The sequence below is a fragment of the Mauremys reevesii genome, linkage group 4 (assembly GCF_016161935.1).
Source record: "Mauremys reevesii isolate NIE-2019 linkage group 4, ASM1616193v1, whole genome shotgun sequence".
Classification (NCBI taxonomy): domain Eukaryota; kingdom Metazoa; phylum Chordata; order Testudines; family Geoemydidae; genus Mauremys; species Mauremys reevesii.
In genome coordinates, this window is record NC_052626.1 from 31,065,015 (window position 1) to 31,085,055 (window position 20,041).

The window sequence follows — 20,041 nt, forward strand, 5'->3', positions numbered from 1 at the left end:
GTTTAGATATTTAGATTTGTTCTGCATTGGGATGAAAATGAGACCTTTTGAATTTTTTTGTGCAAAAAGAGTGACCTACCCTAAAACAGTCAGTAGTCCAATGATTGGGAGAGACCCAAGTTCAAGTCCTTGCTCTGAATCAGGCAGAGCAGGGACTTGAAGCTGACTTTTACATAACCCAGGTAAGTGCCCGAACCACTGGGCTATTGGCTATTCTGCTCGCTTCCCTCTCCCCAACTTCTATCCTGGACCGAAGAAACCCTCCTGGCAAAAGTTTTGTCAAAACTCGTATGCTTTTGTGAAAAGTTTTGGTTTCAACGAAGTGGCATTTTCCCACCAAAAATAAAAAACTGTGAAAATTACTCAACCAGCATTAGTTCTTAGTGTTGCAGGGTTGGCATATCAAATACTGCATGAAAATGTCTAGTTGCTTAAAAACTAATTTCTTTGGGACTTTTATTAAATACTGAAACTCTAATTTTTTGGTTGCAAGCTTTGTAGAGGTTTGATTTTTACAAAAAAAAAATTTTTTTGGCCAAATTCTAATTGACAGTGTAACTGTTGAGCTGCTGGCCTTGTCTACCCAGCCCAGGAGTCAGCTCAGAGTTTGGATCTGGCCCTCTTTCTTGGGGCTTCATTTATTGGTGGCACTGACAATCTTCAGCAACACTCCCAAAATAAATAGTGCAACATAAATGCAGCAGCTAAACCAGGTCCTTTCCCCAGACGCAGGGGCTTCCTTGCTAGAGTCTCCCTGTTCCTGGCAGCTCTTCCATTTGCCTGGGAGTCTCCCTGCTCCAGGGCCTGCAACATGAGCCAACTTGCTTCCTGTAGCTCTCCTTCCTCAGCTAAGCTCTTTCAGCATTCGTGGAGTCAGGTGCTCATCAGGCAATCACCTGACCCCTTGAAAGCCATCAGGCCCCAACCAGTTCTTAACAGGGCACTGCTGCAGAACCAGGCTGGCTGACTGTCCCCAAGTCTTGTAGCCCTTAAAAGGATGGACATCCCTGTTTTACAGTACAGTTAAACTAAGTAAACTTTTTTTATGAGCACAATAAGAGCAGCTGAACATGATTATATTTAAAATAACATAGTATATGTTTGACACAGTTGTTTTATTACAGTTCTTAAAGATGATGTTCAAAGGAACAAAAAAAGTGGGGTTGTGCCTTTATTCACAAATTCCAGTGCCAGAAGGGACCATTATGATCATCTAATCTAGACTTACCTCCTGTATAACACAGGCCATAGAACCTCCCCAAAATAATTCCTAGAGTATATGTTTTAGAGTAACATCCAATCTTGATTAATAATTGTCAGTAATGGAGACTCTACCATGGTCCTTGGTAAATTGTTTCACTGGTTAATTACTCTCATTGTTAAAAATGTAAGCCTTATTTCCACTTTGAATTTGTCTAGCTTCATCTTTCAGACATTGGGTGGTGTTATACCTTTCTCTGCTAGATTGATGAGCCCATTATTAAATATTTCTTCCCTGTATAGATACTTATAAACTGTGATAAAGTCACCCCTTAACCTTTTATTAAGCTAAATAGACTCAAAGAGCTCAATTAACAATTTTCTAATCTGTTAATCATTCTCTTGGCTCTTCTCTGAACCATTGTCTTTTTTTCTGTGTTCCCCTCCCTTGCTAGAAAGGTATTTTATAAATACCAGCAAGAAAACAGGAGAAGTCTTTTCTTTCTTAGAAGGCATTTTTACAAAATAGTTAAGACAGAGTATTTGACGGTTGCACTATTAGAAACTGAATTTGTTGAAATAAGTTGTTTTAATAAAATCAGATTGGCAGTATCATTTTAAGTGTAGACACTTTCTGTAGAAGTTCCTGGGTAGCATAAAATCAGTGTAAAACTTTTAATGTTTTTTTTAACATGTCTGGTAACATATTGGCAAATGGAGATATTTCAACCTAAATGTAGGTAGAATATTTAGCTTAGTTTTTACAAAAATTACTCTATGGGAACAATTACTATATAAGTCAACTTGAACATTTGTCAGTATTCCCTTGCACATCTATTGAAAGCTTGCATGTTGTGCATAGGAACACACTTACAAAGATGCACTTTTATAGTAGTTTGGACAAGAAATTCTGAATATTAGAACTGAAAGACTTTTGAGAGATCAGGCATCTTTTTGATGCTTGTTAAATAATTCACCTTTTTAAAAATTGTCACATGTTCATTTACTGATGTGTAAAATGGAGTATTTTTCTGTCCATTTCTTTGGGCTTATTAAATGAGTGTATTGCAATAATTCCCAAAGTGTGGTCCATGGAACATTTGATAGCAGTGCGTAGAGTGGACAGGTTGGTCGCATGGTACTGGCTTTCCTAATTTGCTGCTGCTTCCATGTCTTCCATTACAAAAATAAAGCCTAGAAAGGCAGCTGCAAACTAAGAGGAGAAACCAGTTTTGCTGACTCTGCTTGTAGCTACTGCTACATTGCACGAGAAGAGGCAATGGAAGCCACTGTCAGAAGCTAGAGCTGCCACTCAGGTGCAGAGAGGAAGTTCCAGAGGAGAAGAGCATGAGATGTCATGGCAGTATGTTTAGAGGAATAGAACGAAGTTACTGGGCAGTTTGTCTGGCTACAAAAAAAGGTGGCAGGGAAGCACATGCAGAGGGAGAGGAAGAAGTGGGCTAGGCATCATACACTGGTAGTGTATGATTTAAAAGATGCTAAACTGGCCAAGATTAAAGTATATACCACCGTCTACACTAGTTATAAAATGTGCATATTGGAAGGCATTAGCCTAGCAACTTCTAATGGCTTTTTAAATTCTAGTATCTATAAAACCTGTGTTAGCAATAGTTGAAAACTGTTTTTTGTTTGAAGGATTTTTATCTTAGCTACTTGGCTTGTTTAGCTAACAAACTGCAGTAGAAAATGAGGGTTGCATACTGATTAGAGCAGAGGTTCTCAAACGGGGAGTTGGAACCCCTGAGGGGGGTCACAGGGTTATTACATAAGTGTCGTGAGCTGTTAGCCTCCACCTCAAACCCCGCTTTGCCTCCAGCATTTATAATGGTGTTAAATATATAAAAAAGTGTTTTTAATTTGTAAGGGAGTGGTCGCACTCAGAGGCTTGCTATGGGAAAGGGTTCACCAGTACAAAAGTTTGAGAACCACTGGATTAGAGTATTGCACTGAGAGATTAGAGTCCTGGACATGTTCTCTATCTCTGAACAGACGTACTCTATAGTCTTGAATAAGTTACTTTATTCAATTTCCTCCTCTATAACCTAAGTATAATGATACGTGCCTCACAAGAGTGTTGGCTTAATACATGTTTGTAAAGCATTTTGAGCTCCTTAACTAAAAGGACATGCAAAGAATAACATTTTATGTATATTCATGTTAAGTCAATATGTGTGAATAAACGTATTTTGGTAGGTATGGATATAACGCTCTGGTCTGTGTGTGTTATTAGTTCCCTTTGATGTTTGACCCATAGAGGATGCATGTTTGTTACAGTCTCCGGCTTGGCACTGTAGCTCAATCTGTAGAAACATGAACATTTTGTTGTAGAAGTCTTCAGTTCAATCCCAATGTGCTGACCAAGATGGCAGTTGTCAGATCGGCATTAGTAAAATATCAAAAGCTGACTCTTGGCTATGTAGCAATATTTTTCCATGTATGCAGCTTTTTAAAAATGGTATTGATGATGATGGTGTAAGTGAGGCATCTAATTGCACTAAAAAGGACGCTATTAGATAGTTGTTCATATAATGTAACAATGCCCATCTCTGGATACTGCAGGATCCAATCACTTCATCTAATCTGAATGATGTGGCTAGTGAATTAATAGAAACCCTGTACTCTTATATGATGTAAATAGATGGTGGTAGCATTGTTCAGCTCTAAACATGGCCCAAATAATACTTTAAAAATGCAGCATAGCATTTAGATCTGTTATATCATGAAAATAATTATAATGGATATTATTTGTCTAGCAAATGGTATCTGATTATAGCAGGTGGTATTCAATTGCTCTCCCACATGTGGTGAGAGTTAGATGTTAAAAAAAGGCTTAATAAATCTCTCATGTACCTGGCATTGAGTTCCAGATAACTGTTAAAATCCATTGTATATCTGATATTCTTTGTGGAACAGGGCTTCTGTTTGCCTCTGGCAGTTTTTATATTTCTTAAAAAGAGAGATTCTGTAGTGTGCCTGTGAGGTGCAGTACAGAACTCCTAGCCACGGTGGAGGGAAGGGTTAAGGCGGCTTTAAACCACCTTTGCACCCTCCTCACCCTGCGCTGCTCTGCAGGTCCTGTCATAATTTCAACAGTCCTGGAGAATGTCTGGTAGATCAGTCTAGGGAAACTGCCCTATGGACCATAGAACTGACTAGAATCTCCACACTGAGGGTGCTGCCCTCAATGCCATGCCTTGTGAAAGGGTGCTTGAAAAGTTAGTTTTATGGCTGTCTTCCTCTGTTCCTGTGCTAAGGGAATCCTTCCCAGCCAGATCTGGGGTTTTTAGAGTCACTTTATGTCTATCCTGCCCTCATACCCTATGTAAAGGAGTCAGAGCAGGGCTAAGGATCTTGCCCAAACTGTGTTATGCTATGTAAGCTGTTATATTGATTTCAATATGTTGTTCCTGAAGATGCTTAATTCAGTCCTGTGTATCATTAACAATATATTTCAATACATGGAACTATATAGTAAGACTAATAAAATTATTTAACAAGTTACTTGCTGCTCCACTGTGTGTATGTGCGCGCATGCGTGTGTGTGTGTGTATTGTTGGTATCTGTCCTTCTAATACCTACCACCCATCAATGACCACTACTTTCTGTAGGATGGAATGTCATGATCAGATGTGCTCCAGCATGTTACTGGCTGCACACTATGATTACAGCCTCCAGAGCACATCTGCCCACATTTGTGATTAAAAAATGTGTTGAACTACAAGAAAAAATACAAACATTATAATTTCCTAAACTCTCTTCTTCAAAATACTTTGCTACTTTCTTCTAACGCATGCTCCTGCCTTGCTCAGACATTTAAATCAAGGAACCATTAGCTTGAGCATTTCACCTTACTTTGGCTACTGTGGTGGCTTCTGGGCAGAGGATATATCTGTTGAATAATTTAAACACTGGAAAAAGATGCTTTTGCACTAGGCTGTCATGATACATTATATATTTACAAAAATACTGCAACTTGCTTCCGCTGAGTTAGTTACTGCAGTAGATGCTACAGTATACTTATAAAAGGGTGGCATGTCCTTGGGTTGGAGAGCCTGAGGCTAATCCAGCCCTTATTACAAGATGAGCCCACCTGAGAGGAATCAAGAGCTTCATGTATAAAAGGCAGCAGGAAGCTGCAGGGTGTGCAATAGAGAGAAGTAGCTAGGACTGCCAGAGGCATGAGTCCTGGCAATAATCAAAGGGAAGCCCAGAAAACAGGAGGCTATGGAGCTGGAACTGAGGGAAATCTTTTGTGTTTGTTTTGAAACTTTTGAGTTGTTTTTGTGACAAACTCTACTGCCTGCTGGGTAAAGATTAATTTAAAGGATTTTGGTCTGAGAAGGGGACTGGAAACTGAGTTCTTGAAGGGGAAATTGAGGCAGGATGGTAGTCTTGGTGCTATACCAGATTGTCAGCAGGATCTCTGAACCCTCTGCTACCAAGGAGAGAAGTAGTCCTAGAAGGAGCAACCCCAAAAAAGGGGAGATGGAAGAGTTTGTACTCCTATTAGCAAAGCAGCAATAGAAAACTCAGGTTCTCCTCCTGCACCTGTACAAAACCAACAGGAATAGCAGGAAGTACAGTTTGCCTTTCAACAACAGTGGCAGGAGATGCAGTGGCTCTGGCTGGGGGTGCTGGCACTGGGGTGGCGTTGGGGATGAGGGGTTTGGGATGCAGGCTGCCCCAGGGCTGCAGCAGGGAGAGAGGACTCCCCCTAACCCACTCTCACCATAGAAGCCCGGTCCTGGGGGAAGAGGCGCTTCTCCCCAGCTGTGGCAGCTCCAGGGCTGGGGCCGGAGGAGGAGGTTCCTCTCCCCAGCCATGGCAGCTCCAGAGCTAGGGCCGGAAGAGGAGGTTCCTCTCCCTAGCCGTGGCAGCTCTGGGGCCAGGGGAGGAGGCGCCTCTCCCCGGCCGTGACACCTCTGGGGCCGGGGGAGGAGGTGCCTCTCCCCTCCTGCATGGCCTTTGATAGCCTGCTGCATGGCCGCGCAGCTTAGAGGGAACTTAGGTCTGGGGGATGATGTGGAAGATTCTCTGCACTTTTTAGTGGGTTGCTGGTTGGGGAGAATCCACCTCGGCTACCAGACCACCCTTTTTTAACAGGGGCGTCCCAAGTGTCTTATAGAGCCGTGAGTGATATCCTGTCAAGCTCATACCCTGATCTAAAAGCAGCCATCTTAGATCAGCTTGGGTTACTAATAGAAGTTGCAGATAGAGCTGTTTCTGCAAGAGGCCCAGCCCCATGCAGTAATCCAGACACTGTGGGATGTAACTGGCTAATGGCTGAACTTGGAAATGAATTTGTTAGTTGGAATAATGGACTTAGTTGTCTTAGAGCAGCTCCTGCATGTTCTGTATAGGGGGACACAATCCTGGGTAAAAAAGATTTCAACCCTGAATATAGTGATGGAGATGGTAGAGAATGCAGAGGCCTATTTGGAGGCAGAGGGACTGGAGCACATAGGCATGCTGAGTCTAGCCCAGCATTCCGATATTGAAAGAAAGCCAGCACCAAGGATACCCCAAGGGCAGAGAAGTCAACAGAGGAAAGAAGGGGGGCTAACCTCGACCATCATGCCATAAAAGAACAGCTACTAATCCCTTATTGTCACCAAACGGCAAAGTTTCAGAGGGGTGATAATAGAGTTACCAGTGATGTGCTGCTGCTGCAGGCAAGTGGGACACATCCAGAAAAAAACTGCCCCCTCATGGAATGTGACTTTGTGGGCTGCTATTTTAGTCAGGCAAAGTAGTTGAGGTCCCCTCCAAAAAGGCTATTTCTGCTAAGGGGAGGGACAAGCCCTACAGACGTTTGTTTTCAGTGTGGGAGAAGAGGGCATAAACAGAAGACTTACCCTCATATGGATTGGTATGGTGGGCAGGGAGGTATGGGGAAAGGGACGGGGCGACCACAATTTGAGGATAGTAAGGAAGAACAGTATTCATCAGGACTGGGAATTAGCATCCCAGGCAGTCCAGAGAGGGGCAGCATAGTACACAATTTGCCAGCAGGGATTGGTGAACTCTTGATATTGGGAGGAGGACCACTAGAGGAGGAGGTTCTGACCCACTCTGTAGAGCAGGTAGAAGCTTCAGGCCTCGTATCTGAAACGGTGAAACAAAGGAAGCTGAGGATGGGCGAACCTCGGAGCTGCATTTGTTCCAGACAGAAAGGAGTCTTGGGGGATGGGTGCTGGTCTGGGATGTAAGGGAAATCCAGGTAGGGTCCAGAATGGAGGAAGTAGGAACGCAGACCTTGTCATAGTACATAGGTGGTAATTGCTGGACTATACCCTTCGGAGAGGTGGTAGGCACCCAAATGATGACCCGTGGGATAAGAAGGGAAACAGGGTAGCCCAAGCTCCTTCATAGGGTACATGGTAGCAGTTAATTAATAAACACCAGGTAGCCTTTGAGGAGCAAGATCGCCTGCATGTCATGGTTAGTGATCTCAGGATGGTGGAGAGCTGGAAACTGTACAGACCTGGACATGACAGGGCTGGTGACATAAGGAAAAGTGGGGGAAATAGAGAGGGGGGAATTTTTTCAGGTAGAGCCTGCCCTGGGAAGTGCAGCATGGTTCTGAGGGTGGTGGGGTGGGGGTATGTAACAGGATGGCTTGCCTTTGTGTGCCTGAGGCTTAGCCAGTCCTGGTTACAAGATGACCCCACATGAGAGGAATCAGGTGATTCATATAAAAGGCAACAGGGAGTGTGGAGTTGAGAGATGTAGCTGGGGACTGCTGGAAGCATGAGGCCTGGTAGTAAGAAAAGAGAAGCCCAGGAAACCAGAATCTGTGGGGGAGCTGGAACCCAGGGGAATCTTTGTGTTTGTTTTGGGACTTCTGAGTTGTTTTTGTGACAAACTCTGGTGCCATCTTGGTGAAGAGTGAATTAAAGGATTTTGGGCTGAGAAGGCAACTAGAAACTGAATGAGTACTTAAAGGGGGCATGATAAATGGGAATAGGTGTGGGTGGTGGTCTCGAAGCTATATACTGTTCAAGACCACCATGCCTTAGTCGTTTTTGTTCTCCTCCTCCTCTAACGTTGCCAGAGGCTAGCTTAGCATGGTTCCCAAACAGGACTATTGTTTTAACCTAAGTGTCCCTTTTAAAACTGTGTTTTATTTTCAGGTCTTTGTCTAGAGAAGTTGCCAATTTCCTCTTCAACTAGTAACCTCCATACGGACCGTGAACAAGAAATCATTACGTGCTACGAGAAAGCTGGAGATATTGCCCTCCTGTACCTTCAGGAGATAGAAAGGGTAAGATGGGATAATTTGACCAGCTGAAACAACTGATCTTATTTATTACAGAACAGCTTGCAGTCATCCTTAGAACAGCAGCACCTATAGTGTTTCCACATGAAACCTTCTGAGGACTGAGAGAGACTAGATTACACGGTTTAGCTTTCATTGATGTGATCAGATAACTTGGTATTTAACCACAACGGAATGTTCCAAGCTCTGTTTTCTCATAGACATGATGGTGAAAAGGATACACAGAAAACCTTGTAGTCCCCATGATCCTACACATGGGTTTATTTGTTTAATTTAAAAAAACAACAAAAATGAAATAAACCTGTACCTGTAAATACCAGAAGTGAAATCCTGGCTCAGTGGAGGTCAGTAGCAGAATTTCCATTGACTTTGATGGAGCCAGGATTTCACCACAGTTCATTTCCCTTCCAATCCATAAAGTATACTGGTGGAAAAGAACCTAAAATAGTGTTGTATCTATCAGCAAGGTGCATGTCATGCCCGTGGGAAGAGCCAGAATAACATTTGAAGACTATATATTCATTTCATTTTATAGACATAATTCAGGGACAATAAAGACATACCTGTAACTTCTGTTTTTCATCAATAATGTAGGACTGAAAAATTCTTCAAGCAAAATGAGGAACAAGTGAAAAAGCGTAAGGTTATTAAGGGCATGTCTACGCTTACAGCGCTGCAGAAGTGCAGCTGTACTGATGCAGCTGCACCACTGCAGTGTGTCTGGTGAAGACACTCCATGCTGATGGGAGAGGGCTCTCCTGTCGATATAATAAAACAGCTTCTGCCGTTCGTGGAGGTAATGTTGGCGGGAGAAGTTCTCCCACCAACTTAGCATTGTGCACACGAGCACTTATGTCGCTATAGCTTATTTCACTCTGGGGAGGTGGTTTATTCACACCCCTGAGCGACATAAGTTATGCCACCATAGGCTGTAGCGTAGATATATAATTCGTTAACCAATGATAAATTAAGAGCGAACTGTGTTTGATACACTGCAGGCAATAGTGTATCAGAACTGATACACTACACTCACTGTGCTGAGATGTAATCAAAATAAACTTTGGTCATTGCTAAAAATCTGTGACCCGGCTATTAAGTTAAATCATAATTTATTTGCAGTAATTGCTGACATTTTCCTAATAAATGTACCTTGATTTGTTTTAAATAAATTAGGGTAATTTGTTAAACAATTAGAATTCTGTTTAAATAGCAGATTTCTTTTGTAATGTAATTCTACCAGTCTTTGAACTTGAGTGCAGGTTATCGCTTTTAGCGAAGGAAAAATTAAACAGCTGGTGGAAATATTAAGAGTTAAAGTAAATTCATGTGTGTTTGACAGCAGAACTTTTTGAGTAAATGTAATAGGCTTATATAGATACCAGGACTGTTTAATTATAAGTGAAGGTTCTTCAGGCATTGCCTGCATGGATCCCACAGTTTGTGATGCACATAGCTGAACCACTCAATAATAGTGTCCATAATATAAGTAAATTTAAAATCCTTGTGTGTGAGGGAATACCAAAGAAACCAACTACAGTAGCAGTAACTTCAGAAAGGGGAACTACACAAAAATGAGGAAGTGAGTTAAATGGAAATTTAAAAGGAACAGTCACAAAAGTAAAATGCTTGCAAGCTGCATGGAAACTTTTTAAAAACACCATAGTAGAGGCTTGTATTAAATGTATACCCCAAATTAAAAAACCTAGTAAGAGGACCAAAAAAGTGCAACCGTAGCTAAACAGCAAAGTAAAAGAAGCAGTTAGAGGCCAAAAGGCACCCTTTAAAAATTGGAAGTCAAATCCTACTGAAGAAAACAGAGAGGAGCATAAACTCTGGCAAGTCAAATGTAGAAGCATAATTGGGCAGGCTGAAAGAGAATTTGAAGGGCAAGTAGCAAAAGACTCAAAAACAGACAGCAAAAAAATGTAAGTACATCAGAAGCAGGAAGCCTGCCAAACAGTCAGTGGGTTCACTGGACAATCAAGGTGCTAAAGGAGCACTCAAGGAAGATAAGGCTATTGCAGAGAAGCAAAACAAATTATTTGCATTGGTCTTCACTGCAGAGGATGAGAGGGAGATTCTCACACCTGAGCCATTCTTTTTAGGTGGCAAATCTGAGGAACTGTCTCAGATTTAGGTGTCATTAGAGGAGGGTTTGGAACAAATTGGAAAATTAATCAATAATAAGTTACCAGGACCAGATGGTGTTCACCCAAGAGTTCTGAATGAATTCAAATATGAAATTGCAGAGCTACTAATTGATAGGTTACATATCACTTAAGTTTCTGATGTCGGTGGGATATTTAATGTGATGCCAATTTTTAAAAAAGGCTCCAGAAGTGATGCTGGGAATTACAGGCCAGTAAACCTAACTTCAGTACCAGGCAAATTGGTTGAAACTATAGTAAAGAACAGAATTATCAGACACATAGATGAATATGATTTGTTGGGGGAAGTGTCAACATGAGTTGACTAAACTAAGAGTCACTAAACTATTAGAATTCTTTGAGGGGGTCAACAGTCACGTGAACAAGGGTGATATAGTGTACTTGGACTTTCAGAAAGCCTTTGACATGGTCCCTCACCAAAGACTCTTATCAAAGTAATCAGTCATGGGATAAAAGGGAAGGTCCCAAGTGTCCCCTAAGAATCTGTACCGAGGTCAGTACTGTTCAACATATTCATAAATGATCTGGAAAAAGCGGTAAACAGTCAAGTGGCAAAGTTTACAGACGATACAAAATTACTCAAGATAGTTAAGTCCAAAGCATATTGCGAAAAGTTCCAAAGGAATCTCACAAAACTGGGTGACTGGGCAACAAAATGGCAGATGAAATTCAGTGTTGATAAATTCAAAGTAATGCACATTGGAAAACACAATCCCCACTATACGTACAAAATGATGGGATCTAACGTAATTGTTACTACTCAATTAAGAGATCTTGGAGTTGTGGATAGTTCTCTAAAAATGTCCACTGAATGTGCAGCAGCAGTCAAAAAGGTTAACAAAGTTAGGAACCATTAGGAAAGGGATAGATAATAAGACAGTCATATCATAATGTCACTATATAAATCCATGGTAGACCCACACCTTGAATACTGTGTGCAGTTCTGAGCTACCAGTCTCGCGGGGGGGTGGGGGGGCAGATTGTATTGGAAAAGATACAGAGAAGGGCAACAAAAATAATTGGAACAGCTTCCCTCTGAGGTTATAAAGACTGACTTTTCAGACTGGAAAAGAGACGACTATGCGGGGATATGACACAGGTCTATAAAATGATGAATGTCATGGAAAAAGTTAATAAGGAAAAGTTACTCTTTCACATAACAGAAGAACCAGGGGCAATCCAATTAAATTAACAGGCAGCAAGTTTTAAAAAAAATGAAAGGAAGTACTTCTTCACAGAATACACAGTCAACCTTTGGAACTCATTGCCAGGAGATGTTATGAAAGCCAAAATTATAATTGAGTTCAATAAAGAATTAGATAAGGTCATGGAGGATAGGTCCATCACTGGCTGTTAGCCAAGATGGTCAGAGGTTCAACTCCACACTCTGGGTGTCCCTAGCCTATGATTGCCAGAAGCTGGGACTGGACGGCAGGGGATGGATCACTTGATAATTACCTCTTCTATTCATTCCCTCTGAAACATCTGGCATTGGCCACTGTCAGAAGACAGGATACTGAGTAGATGACCCAGTCTGACCATTCTTATGTTCTTATGAACTTTTGTGCAGAGTTCTCCGTTGGGGCCCTATGCACAACCTGCTTATGTCTTTGTGCTGTCCTACCTAAATGTTTATCTAAGGGTCGCAACCGTAACTGATGTGAACCAACAGCATGCAATAGATATCAAGCTGGAAATTTTGGGAAGGCTGGATCCCTGCCTCTCTTGGTTCACTTTTGCAAAAATTTGCCATTTTTGTATGCAAATATAGTTAGTGTTAGGAATTTTTAGCTCTGTTGGGCACTTTGTTTTTCCTAAACCTCTGTTGAACCCTTTCTGCACTGTTGTAGGCTTTAGTAAACTGGCCAAATTCCTAATCTGTTAGTTTCAAGCTGTGCCCCTCCTCCCCTCCCTCTGAACAACCATGATGTTTTGTTCAGAGTTGCGAATATTTCAGAGTTATGAACAACCTCCATTCCCAATGTGTTCATAACTGAGGTTCTACTATATAGTTAAAACAGTATAACTTGTGTAGACAAGCCTTCAGAGTAACTGAGTGTCACTTTCTACAAAGATTACATAGCTATAGCCTGTCTGGTGCACCGTTTACAGATGAAGAGTGTTGTAGGTGATAGGCCAAAAATGTTACCAATAAAACTGGTTTATTGAATTTCACAAGTTCTTGCTGCATTAACAGACATTTTGTTTCTTCTTCCATTGCTCAAGCAAAACCATCAAGAAATTAGCACTGTACCAGGCGTGATGTTACTGTTACCTTCTGTGATGATTTGGTGAATCTCTGTACCGTTCATGAATTCTGATTGATATGGATTCATTATGCATCCATATTAAACTACAAACTTCATGTTGATTGTAAGACTGGTTTGACTTTTCTGCTGTCTGTTTTTTACCTCCATTTTAGTCTGAAATTCAAGAGATGTTGACAAAGAACTAATAGTGGAGGATCATTAAACCTTGATGGCCTTTTGTGCAAATGGAGACATCCTATGTCAGCGAGCTGGCTACTGCCCAGAAGAACCTCCCAGATGTGCTATAACCAGGCAACTGATCATCTGACTGGAGGGAATTGAGGCTTTCATAGGGATCATATGACAAAGGGAGCTGGAAATTATAAAAGGAAGGTTCTCTTATTGGCCATTTTAGAGAGTAGAAAGATGGTGACTGCAGAGGTCAGAGATCAAGATTCCAAGTTCCTGGGGAGAAGCCATGTGCCACAGGAAAAGTGAGAAAAGGGATCCTAGACACCCTTAGAATTTAATCAGAGTATTCTGCTAAATATATTCCAAACTGGTAAGGAAAGTAAGGCAAGGAGTAGCCTGCAGATATTTTATTGTTTGCCTAGATCTGTGCGTCTCTTTTGCTGTCTAAAGTAAAGCATGATGGTGTTTAGAAATCCTTTTGCAAAGTCTGTGCGCTTCAACTGTCAGATATCCCCGAGGGGACAACTATAAACCAGAGTGCCCACAAAGTTGGCGTTATGAGAAAGAGTGTGTGTAAGCCACTGGGATGTCTTGGGGTGTGGGGAGTCAGCACTGGTTCTGGGGGCCCTAGGACAGCTTTACCAGGACATCCCACTTCCAGAAGGGGGAACAGAGGAGCTATGCCCAGAATGTGTGCCAGAGAGGCTAAAGAAGAAACATTGCTGGAGCCTGCTCAGACCAAGGGAATCTTAAGATTACACAGGTCCAGGATTGGGATCAAAACTCAGTAGTCTGGTCAGTGTCCAGCCACATGACCAGGTCTGTAACGTCTTCATATATAATCATTAGGACATGAAGGAGGGCATTTAAAGGTGAACTACAAAGTTTAAATGAAAAAATCCAGAATATATATTAACTTGCATTTAAAAAAAATATTTTCTTTTGTACTAGGGACTAAAGGCATCAGTGAAATACCACTGGTTAGTAAATGGGGACTTGCCACAGGATTTCACATACTGGGAAAGGTGAAAGAAAAAGAAAAGCTTAAACTTTTCTGTGCTGAATGTTTCCTGCAGTCTTACTGATGAAGAACACAAAGCATGCAAGGTCCTGTGTAAATGTTACATTATTAATTTGGAATTAAAAGTGCCATATACTCTTTACCTAAACATCTGTTTAATTTGCCCCAGGAATAGCTACAGCATTTCAAAAGTAAATAGTTGTCTGACCCAGAAAGAGCTCATAATACTGTAGTGTTTTTGTATTACTAGAAGATTAATTTGTAGTTCTAAAATGTAACTCCCCATATGGTGCCTTTCTTTGTCACATGAAGCTATCCACTGTTTGTCCTCCATGTGCAGTAACTAACAAACCGTACCTTCTTTATGCTGCATAGGCAGTGTCAGGATGGAAATTCTCATTATTTGCTTGAACTGAATACTGTTATTGACGACTCATCTATTTGGTCATTCCAGTTGAAAAGTAATGTAACATTATTTTATGTACTAATCAGCACTTTTTCATTTGATGTTTTGGGAGTGCTGAGTCTCTAGAAGTAACATTAGGTCAAGGTTAAAGCTGTGTGACTTACATAATAAACACTACAAATACACTTCCTAAAACTGGAAAGGGGCTGCACCAATTTGTTTAGCAATTGCTTTCTCTTTCTTCCTAATAGAGATTTTGCTTTCTTGTTGACAAACCTTCAGATACGGCTAATTTTGTTTGTTTGCTGCATGAAGAGATGTCCTTTGCGCTTGACAGATGTGAATTGATTGGTTGTTTTGGTCCATTGCTATATTATATGATTTTTATGAAGTTAAAATGTTGCTTGGATTTTCACCCAAGAGACATCTGTACACAACTGATCAACTAATCAACACCGCAACCTCAGAATTCATATGTTGAAAAGCACTTTTTCCTTGTTTGAGTAATAAAATGTGTTGGAAATTTTTTAATCAAAGCTGGAATTTCAGAGCCTCCTTGGTGGAAGAGAAAACATGAGCGAACAGGTTGAAGCACCGGACCAAGAGTTCGGAAATCTGAGTTCTATTCCCAGATTTCCTCAGTGACCTGGGGCAAATCTCTATGCCACAGTTTCCCAATTTTGAAATATGGGGAAAATCTTGAAGTTATAACTATTGTTTATTTGTGTAAAGATTTGAGCTTCTGAATTAAAAAATCGTCTTCTCTTCACTTCAGCCTACACCTGCCCTTCATACCCTCCTCCTTCTCCCTTGCTTATTCTCACCTGCCCTGTCCCCCTTCCTCCCTTCACCTTCCTTTCTTTCTGTTTAGCAAATCCCCTCTTAAGTAAACCCATCCAAAGATTTTCTGTCTGTTAGCCTGTTTCTATAATGCTCTGTACCATGCCCCCCCCGTCTCAGTTGGCCCCTACCATAATAAATCTAATGGACAATAATAATCAGATATCTACATTAATTGCACTCATTTTCTGTAGACATTGTTGCAAGAGGGAAAAAGGCTACGTGCTACCATAACGAGTTTTTTCTGCAGAGCCAAAGCAATAATATTGATTGAAATTATTCATATTTTAGTTAAAACATTATAAATTATGGGGTTTGCTAGAGATGATGACCCCTTTTTGTAATTGGATTTTTCTCTAAAATGTTTAAATCCATTCTCGGTAGTGTCTGGACTTTATCATCACTTAATGTCTGTTTGACTATTTTCACCAAGGTTTCCAGTAGTCTCAGTCCAGTTCCTAGTAGACATATCTCCATACTGGAAGTGGCATTAACTGTCAGTCTTACAATGTGCCAGGATTTATCAGTGATCAAACTGGAATACCCTTTCCGCCCTAAAGGGTGACTCTTCTTGGTGAAAAATAAGGCATATTGGTGAGGCAGTACGTAAGGAATGTCTCCACAGCTACTGTCATGTGTTCCCTGTTCGGTGAAAAGAACGTCTCTTCCCACAGTAGTCTATCACTTTATAGGAATACTTAACACTTCGCTGAAAATTTAAAAAAGAAAAGATCTATGAAATTACAACAGCCCCACAAAATGCTAAATAAAATGTATATATTGAGTCTGTTCTTTATAATTAATAAACATTGTATATTTGACTACTTACATTTCCTTTTGACAGGTGCACAAACCAGAATAGTCCCCTAAACTAGGGGGCACATACGTTTTATGAATAAGTTAATTGCATAATTCCCATTTACATATTTTAGTTTAGCACTTGTCTTCTCTTTCTTTGATTCCCATCCATCAGCTCAATAGCGATGATCAGGGTGAATGAAGTCTGTCAACTCTTTCTGTCTTTGTCATAGGTCTCACCCCCACTCTGAACTTTAGGGTACAGATGTGGGGACCTGCATGGACACTTCTAAGCTTAATTACCAGCTTAGATCTGGTATCGCTGCCACCATCCAGAATTCTCAGTTTCTGGATCACTCCCTTTCCCCCCAAAACCTTCCCCTCCCTGGGTAGCCTTGAGAGACTCCTTCACCAATTCCCTGGTGAGTCCAGATCCAATCCCTTGGATCTTAACACAAGGAGAATTTAACCATCCCCCCTTCTTTCCCCCACCAATTCCTGGTGAGTCCAGATCCAATCCCCTGGGATCTTAAAACAAGGAAAAATCAATCAGGTTCTTAAAAAGAAGGCTTTTAATTAAAGAAAAGGAAGGTAAAAGAAAGAAAGGAAAAAAAACTCTGGGAGACAGCATATCAGCTAACCTCACAGACAATAACTTGAAAACACAGGATGTTCCCCTGGGCAAAAATCTTAATACACACAAGAATCCTCAAATTTGATAATTCCCTTAATTTGCACCAAGACAAGTACAAAAGAAAATAAACATAAACCTATTTATTCCTTTCTAAAACGTACTACTCTGATAAAAGGCTGGTTCCTTGATCTTTTTCACTCGGCTGAAACTGAACACTGACTAAACAAAGGAAACTTCTCTCCTTCCTTTTGAAATATCTTGTTCCCCCATTGGTTCCTCTGGTCAGGTGTCAGCTAGGCTAGGTGAACTTTTTAACCCTTTACAGGTAAGAGGCATTAACCCTTAGCTATCTGTTTATGACAATCTTGTACCAGCTTCATGACTTTGTTCATCTTTAACCTTTTTGTTCTGTCATTTTTGACTGTGTCTATCCAACACATCCTCGGTCTTCCTCCATTTCTAGTTGTTTGGAATCTGGTATGTATCGCCATACATGGTATCTTTTTTCCAAGTCCATTCTTGCCATGTGTCCAAACCATTGAAGTTGTCTTCCTTGAATCTTCTGGAACAGCGTTATTTCTTGCCCTAACCTTTTTCTTATCTCTTCATTTTTAATTTTCTGCAGTCTTGAAACTCTCAGTATTCCTATCAGCCAGTTCATTTCTGCAGTCAAAATCTTACATTCGTCAGCTTTCCTCCTCCTCCCTCATTCTGACCTACATAGCAGTACTTCCAAGACTGTTGTTTCATATACACTGATTTTTGTTTTTATCTAAATGTCTTGAGCCTTCCAGGTATTTCAGAGTTTTCCAAATGCAGTAGCAGCTAGTCTGATTTATTGTTCCTTTTTTGTCTTCACAATTCCCATTCTTTGATACTAGTCTTCCAAGGATAAACAATTTTTCCCCACTTGTTGTAGTTCTTTGTCTCTGAGTTTGATCGTTAGCTCTTTCTTTTGTTTTCCAAGTGCCATAATTTGTCTTCTCCGTGCTGATCTTCAATCCAAATTTTCTGCTTTCCCTGGCTAACTTTTCAGTTATTCTCGGTAAATACTGCTTAGTCAGGGCAGTGAGGTCAATATAATCTGTGCATCTAAAAAGTTATGCACTGTCATACCATGTAACATGACTCCTCCCATTTCATCTCTCTGCTACAGCCATTATTGCTTACAGCATCAAGTTGAAAAAGTCTGGTGATAGCATTTGTAGCATTGCTTTAACGAGGCAAAAATTTTAACCTTTTTCTTAATAGCAGTATTAATTTAAACGAGTTTTCTTCAGCAGAATTAGAGCTGCTTAGCAAGGATGAAATAGAAGTATTATATTACTTCTGTGATTCATATAAGCAATACGTCAAAATACCCACAGCATGTGTGTGAAAGGTTTCTTTCAGGCATTGAAGAAATTGTTCAGACCCATTTTGTGTTCAAAAGCACCCAAATGTTTTCTTTTTAAAACCTGAAACTGATCATGGACTTAGACATCAAGTGCTTAGATATCAAGTGCTATTAACATGTTTTAAAAAAAATTGGTTTAGAAATGTCAAGTGTTTGAAGATCTTCATGATGCTCACATATAGTCCGGTACATGCTTAAAAGTTTAATGCTAAATTAAATACCAAGCTGCAAGTTCCAAGGTATATGTCTTTTTAGTTGCCCATGTTTTAATTTCATGTCACATGTTGAAATGAAACTGGATTTTTCTCTTGTTTTTTTCCTGTTTATAAATAACAAATAAGAGATCTCACTATTAAAAGTGTGTTTATGAACATTAATAGTTGAGATTTTAAATGCATAACATTCAGGAAATTAATTTATGGTTTACCAGGGAAGGTGGTGCACTCAATATCACTTGGAGTCTTTCACACAAGATTAGATATCTTTCAAAAAGACATGGTTTAATCCAGTTTCTAGGGAAAAATCTATGGCCTGTGTATGGAGGTGGTCAGACTATGATTGTAGTGGTCCGTTCTGGTCTTAGACCTAGAAAGTCATTACTAAATCACGCTGTAACTGAACCAGCTCCTACAGATGAAAGGTCTTGGGGGCCTGATTTTGAAGCAGCACCACTAAAGTCATTTGCGTTACATCAGTGCAAAACCAGAGAAAGTGAACTCAGAATCATGCCCTTTATCCTATTTCCAATCTCCTTAGCAATTATTCTGTTATCAGTCCCATCAGAGACCTGGTTTTCCTTTCTCCCTGAAATATATTTTGATAAGGAACTTGTTTTCTTTTCTGCTTTGAACTTGGATTATATGTATTTTCATTAATCTTTTCTTTGTCTATCTTTGTTAAAATAAGAAACTACTTGTTCTTGTAAAATGTGTGTAATGAAGGAACCCTAGAGTATGTGTTAAATCAGTTCAGTAGCCACAGGAAACCATACTTAAAAATTAGTCTTATATTAATAATGTGATGGATATTTGCCAAATTTAACTTTGTAACTGGTTGCAATGTGCAGTAAAATAGATCACTTTCTCAGAAACCCTCTGAAGTAGCTGAGAAGCTGCTCTTCTATCATCAAGCTACATTATAGGCACTTAGATACAATAATGGTGGACACAGTAAAATGCTTAAGATAGTATTTCACTTGCACACCGTTGCTTTGTAGGGTATGTCAGTGTTGACAGCTTGGTGCTGAAACTTGACACAGGGATAAGGAAGGCCTTCGTACTAGCTTGCTAATAGATTGGCAGAAGGATGCACTTCTGGCATGTCTAAAGTGAACATTAGAGACACAAGGTGAGTGCGTTAATGTATTTTATTGGACCAACTTCTGTTGATGAAAGAGAGAAGCTTTCAAGCTGTACAGACCTCTTGAAGGAGAGCTCTGTGTTGCTCAAAAGCTTGTCTCTTACACCAATACAACTTGGTCCAATAACAGATATTACTTCACCTTGTCTCTCTACTATCCTAGGACCAACACTGCAAACAACAGTGGAACATAAAGTGAATGTTGTCAGTTAAAAATTACTGATACGGGTTAGATGTCGTCAAGTCAGAAGGGCCTGACAAAGTACATCCTAGAACAGTGGATCCCAACCTTTTTGTGGCCAGTAGCACATTCATGTTTTCAGAAGAGTGTGGCGGGCGCCAACAATTTTTCAAGGCTTATTTTATATCTGTACATTAAATAATACGATAAACATCATATTTAATATTACCTAATATATGAATCCATAAGATAAAAAGGGTAATTTTATATGTAAAAGGTATTAATTAAATTATTCGG

General features: G+C 40.3%; 1 protein-coding gene across 6 annotated transcripts in view; it reads left to right on the forward strand.

The window, feature by feature from the left end:
• TTC7B (tetratricopeptide repeat domain 7B) overlaps positions 1-20,041 on the forward strand; it is a 310,511-nt gene that overhangs the window by 50,786 nt on the left and 239,684 nt on the right. For all 6 annotated transcript variants that reach the window (XM_039537948.1, XM_039537945.1, XM_039537947.1 and 3 more), the window contains one exon: positions 8,355-8,485. In XM_039537948.1, the coding sequence (XP_039393882.1) occupies positions 8,355-8,485 (131 nt within the window). The remainder of the gene's footprint in view (positions 1-8,354; positions 8,486-20,041) is intronic.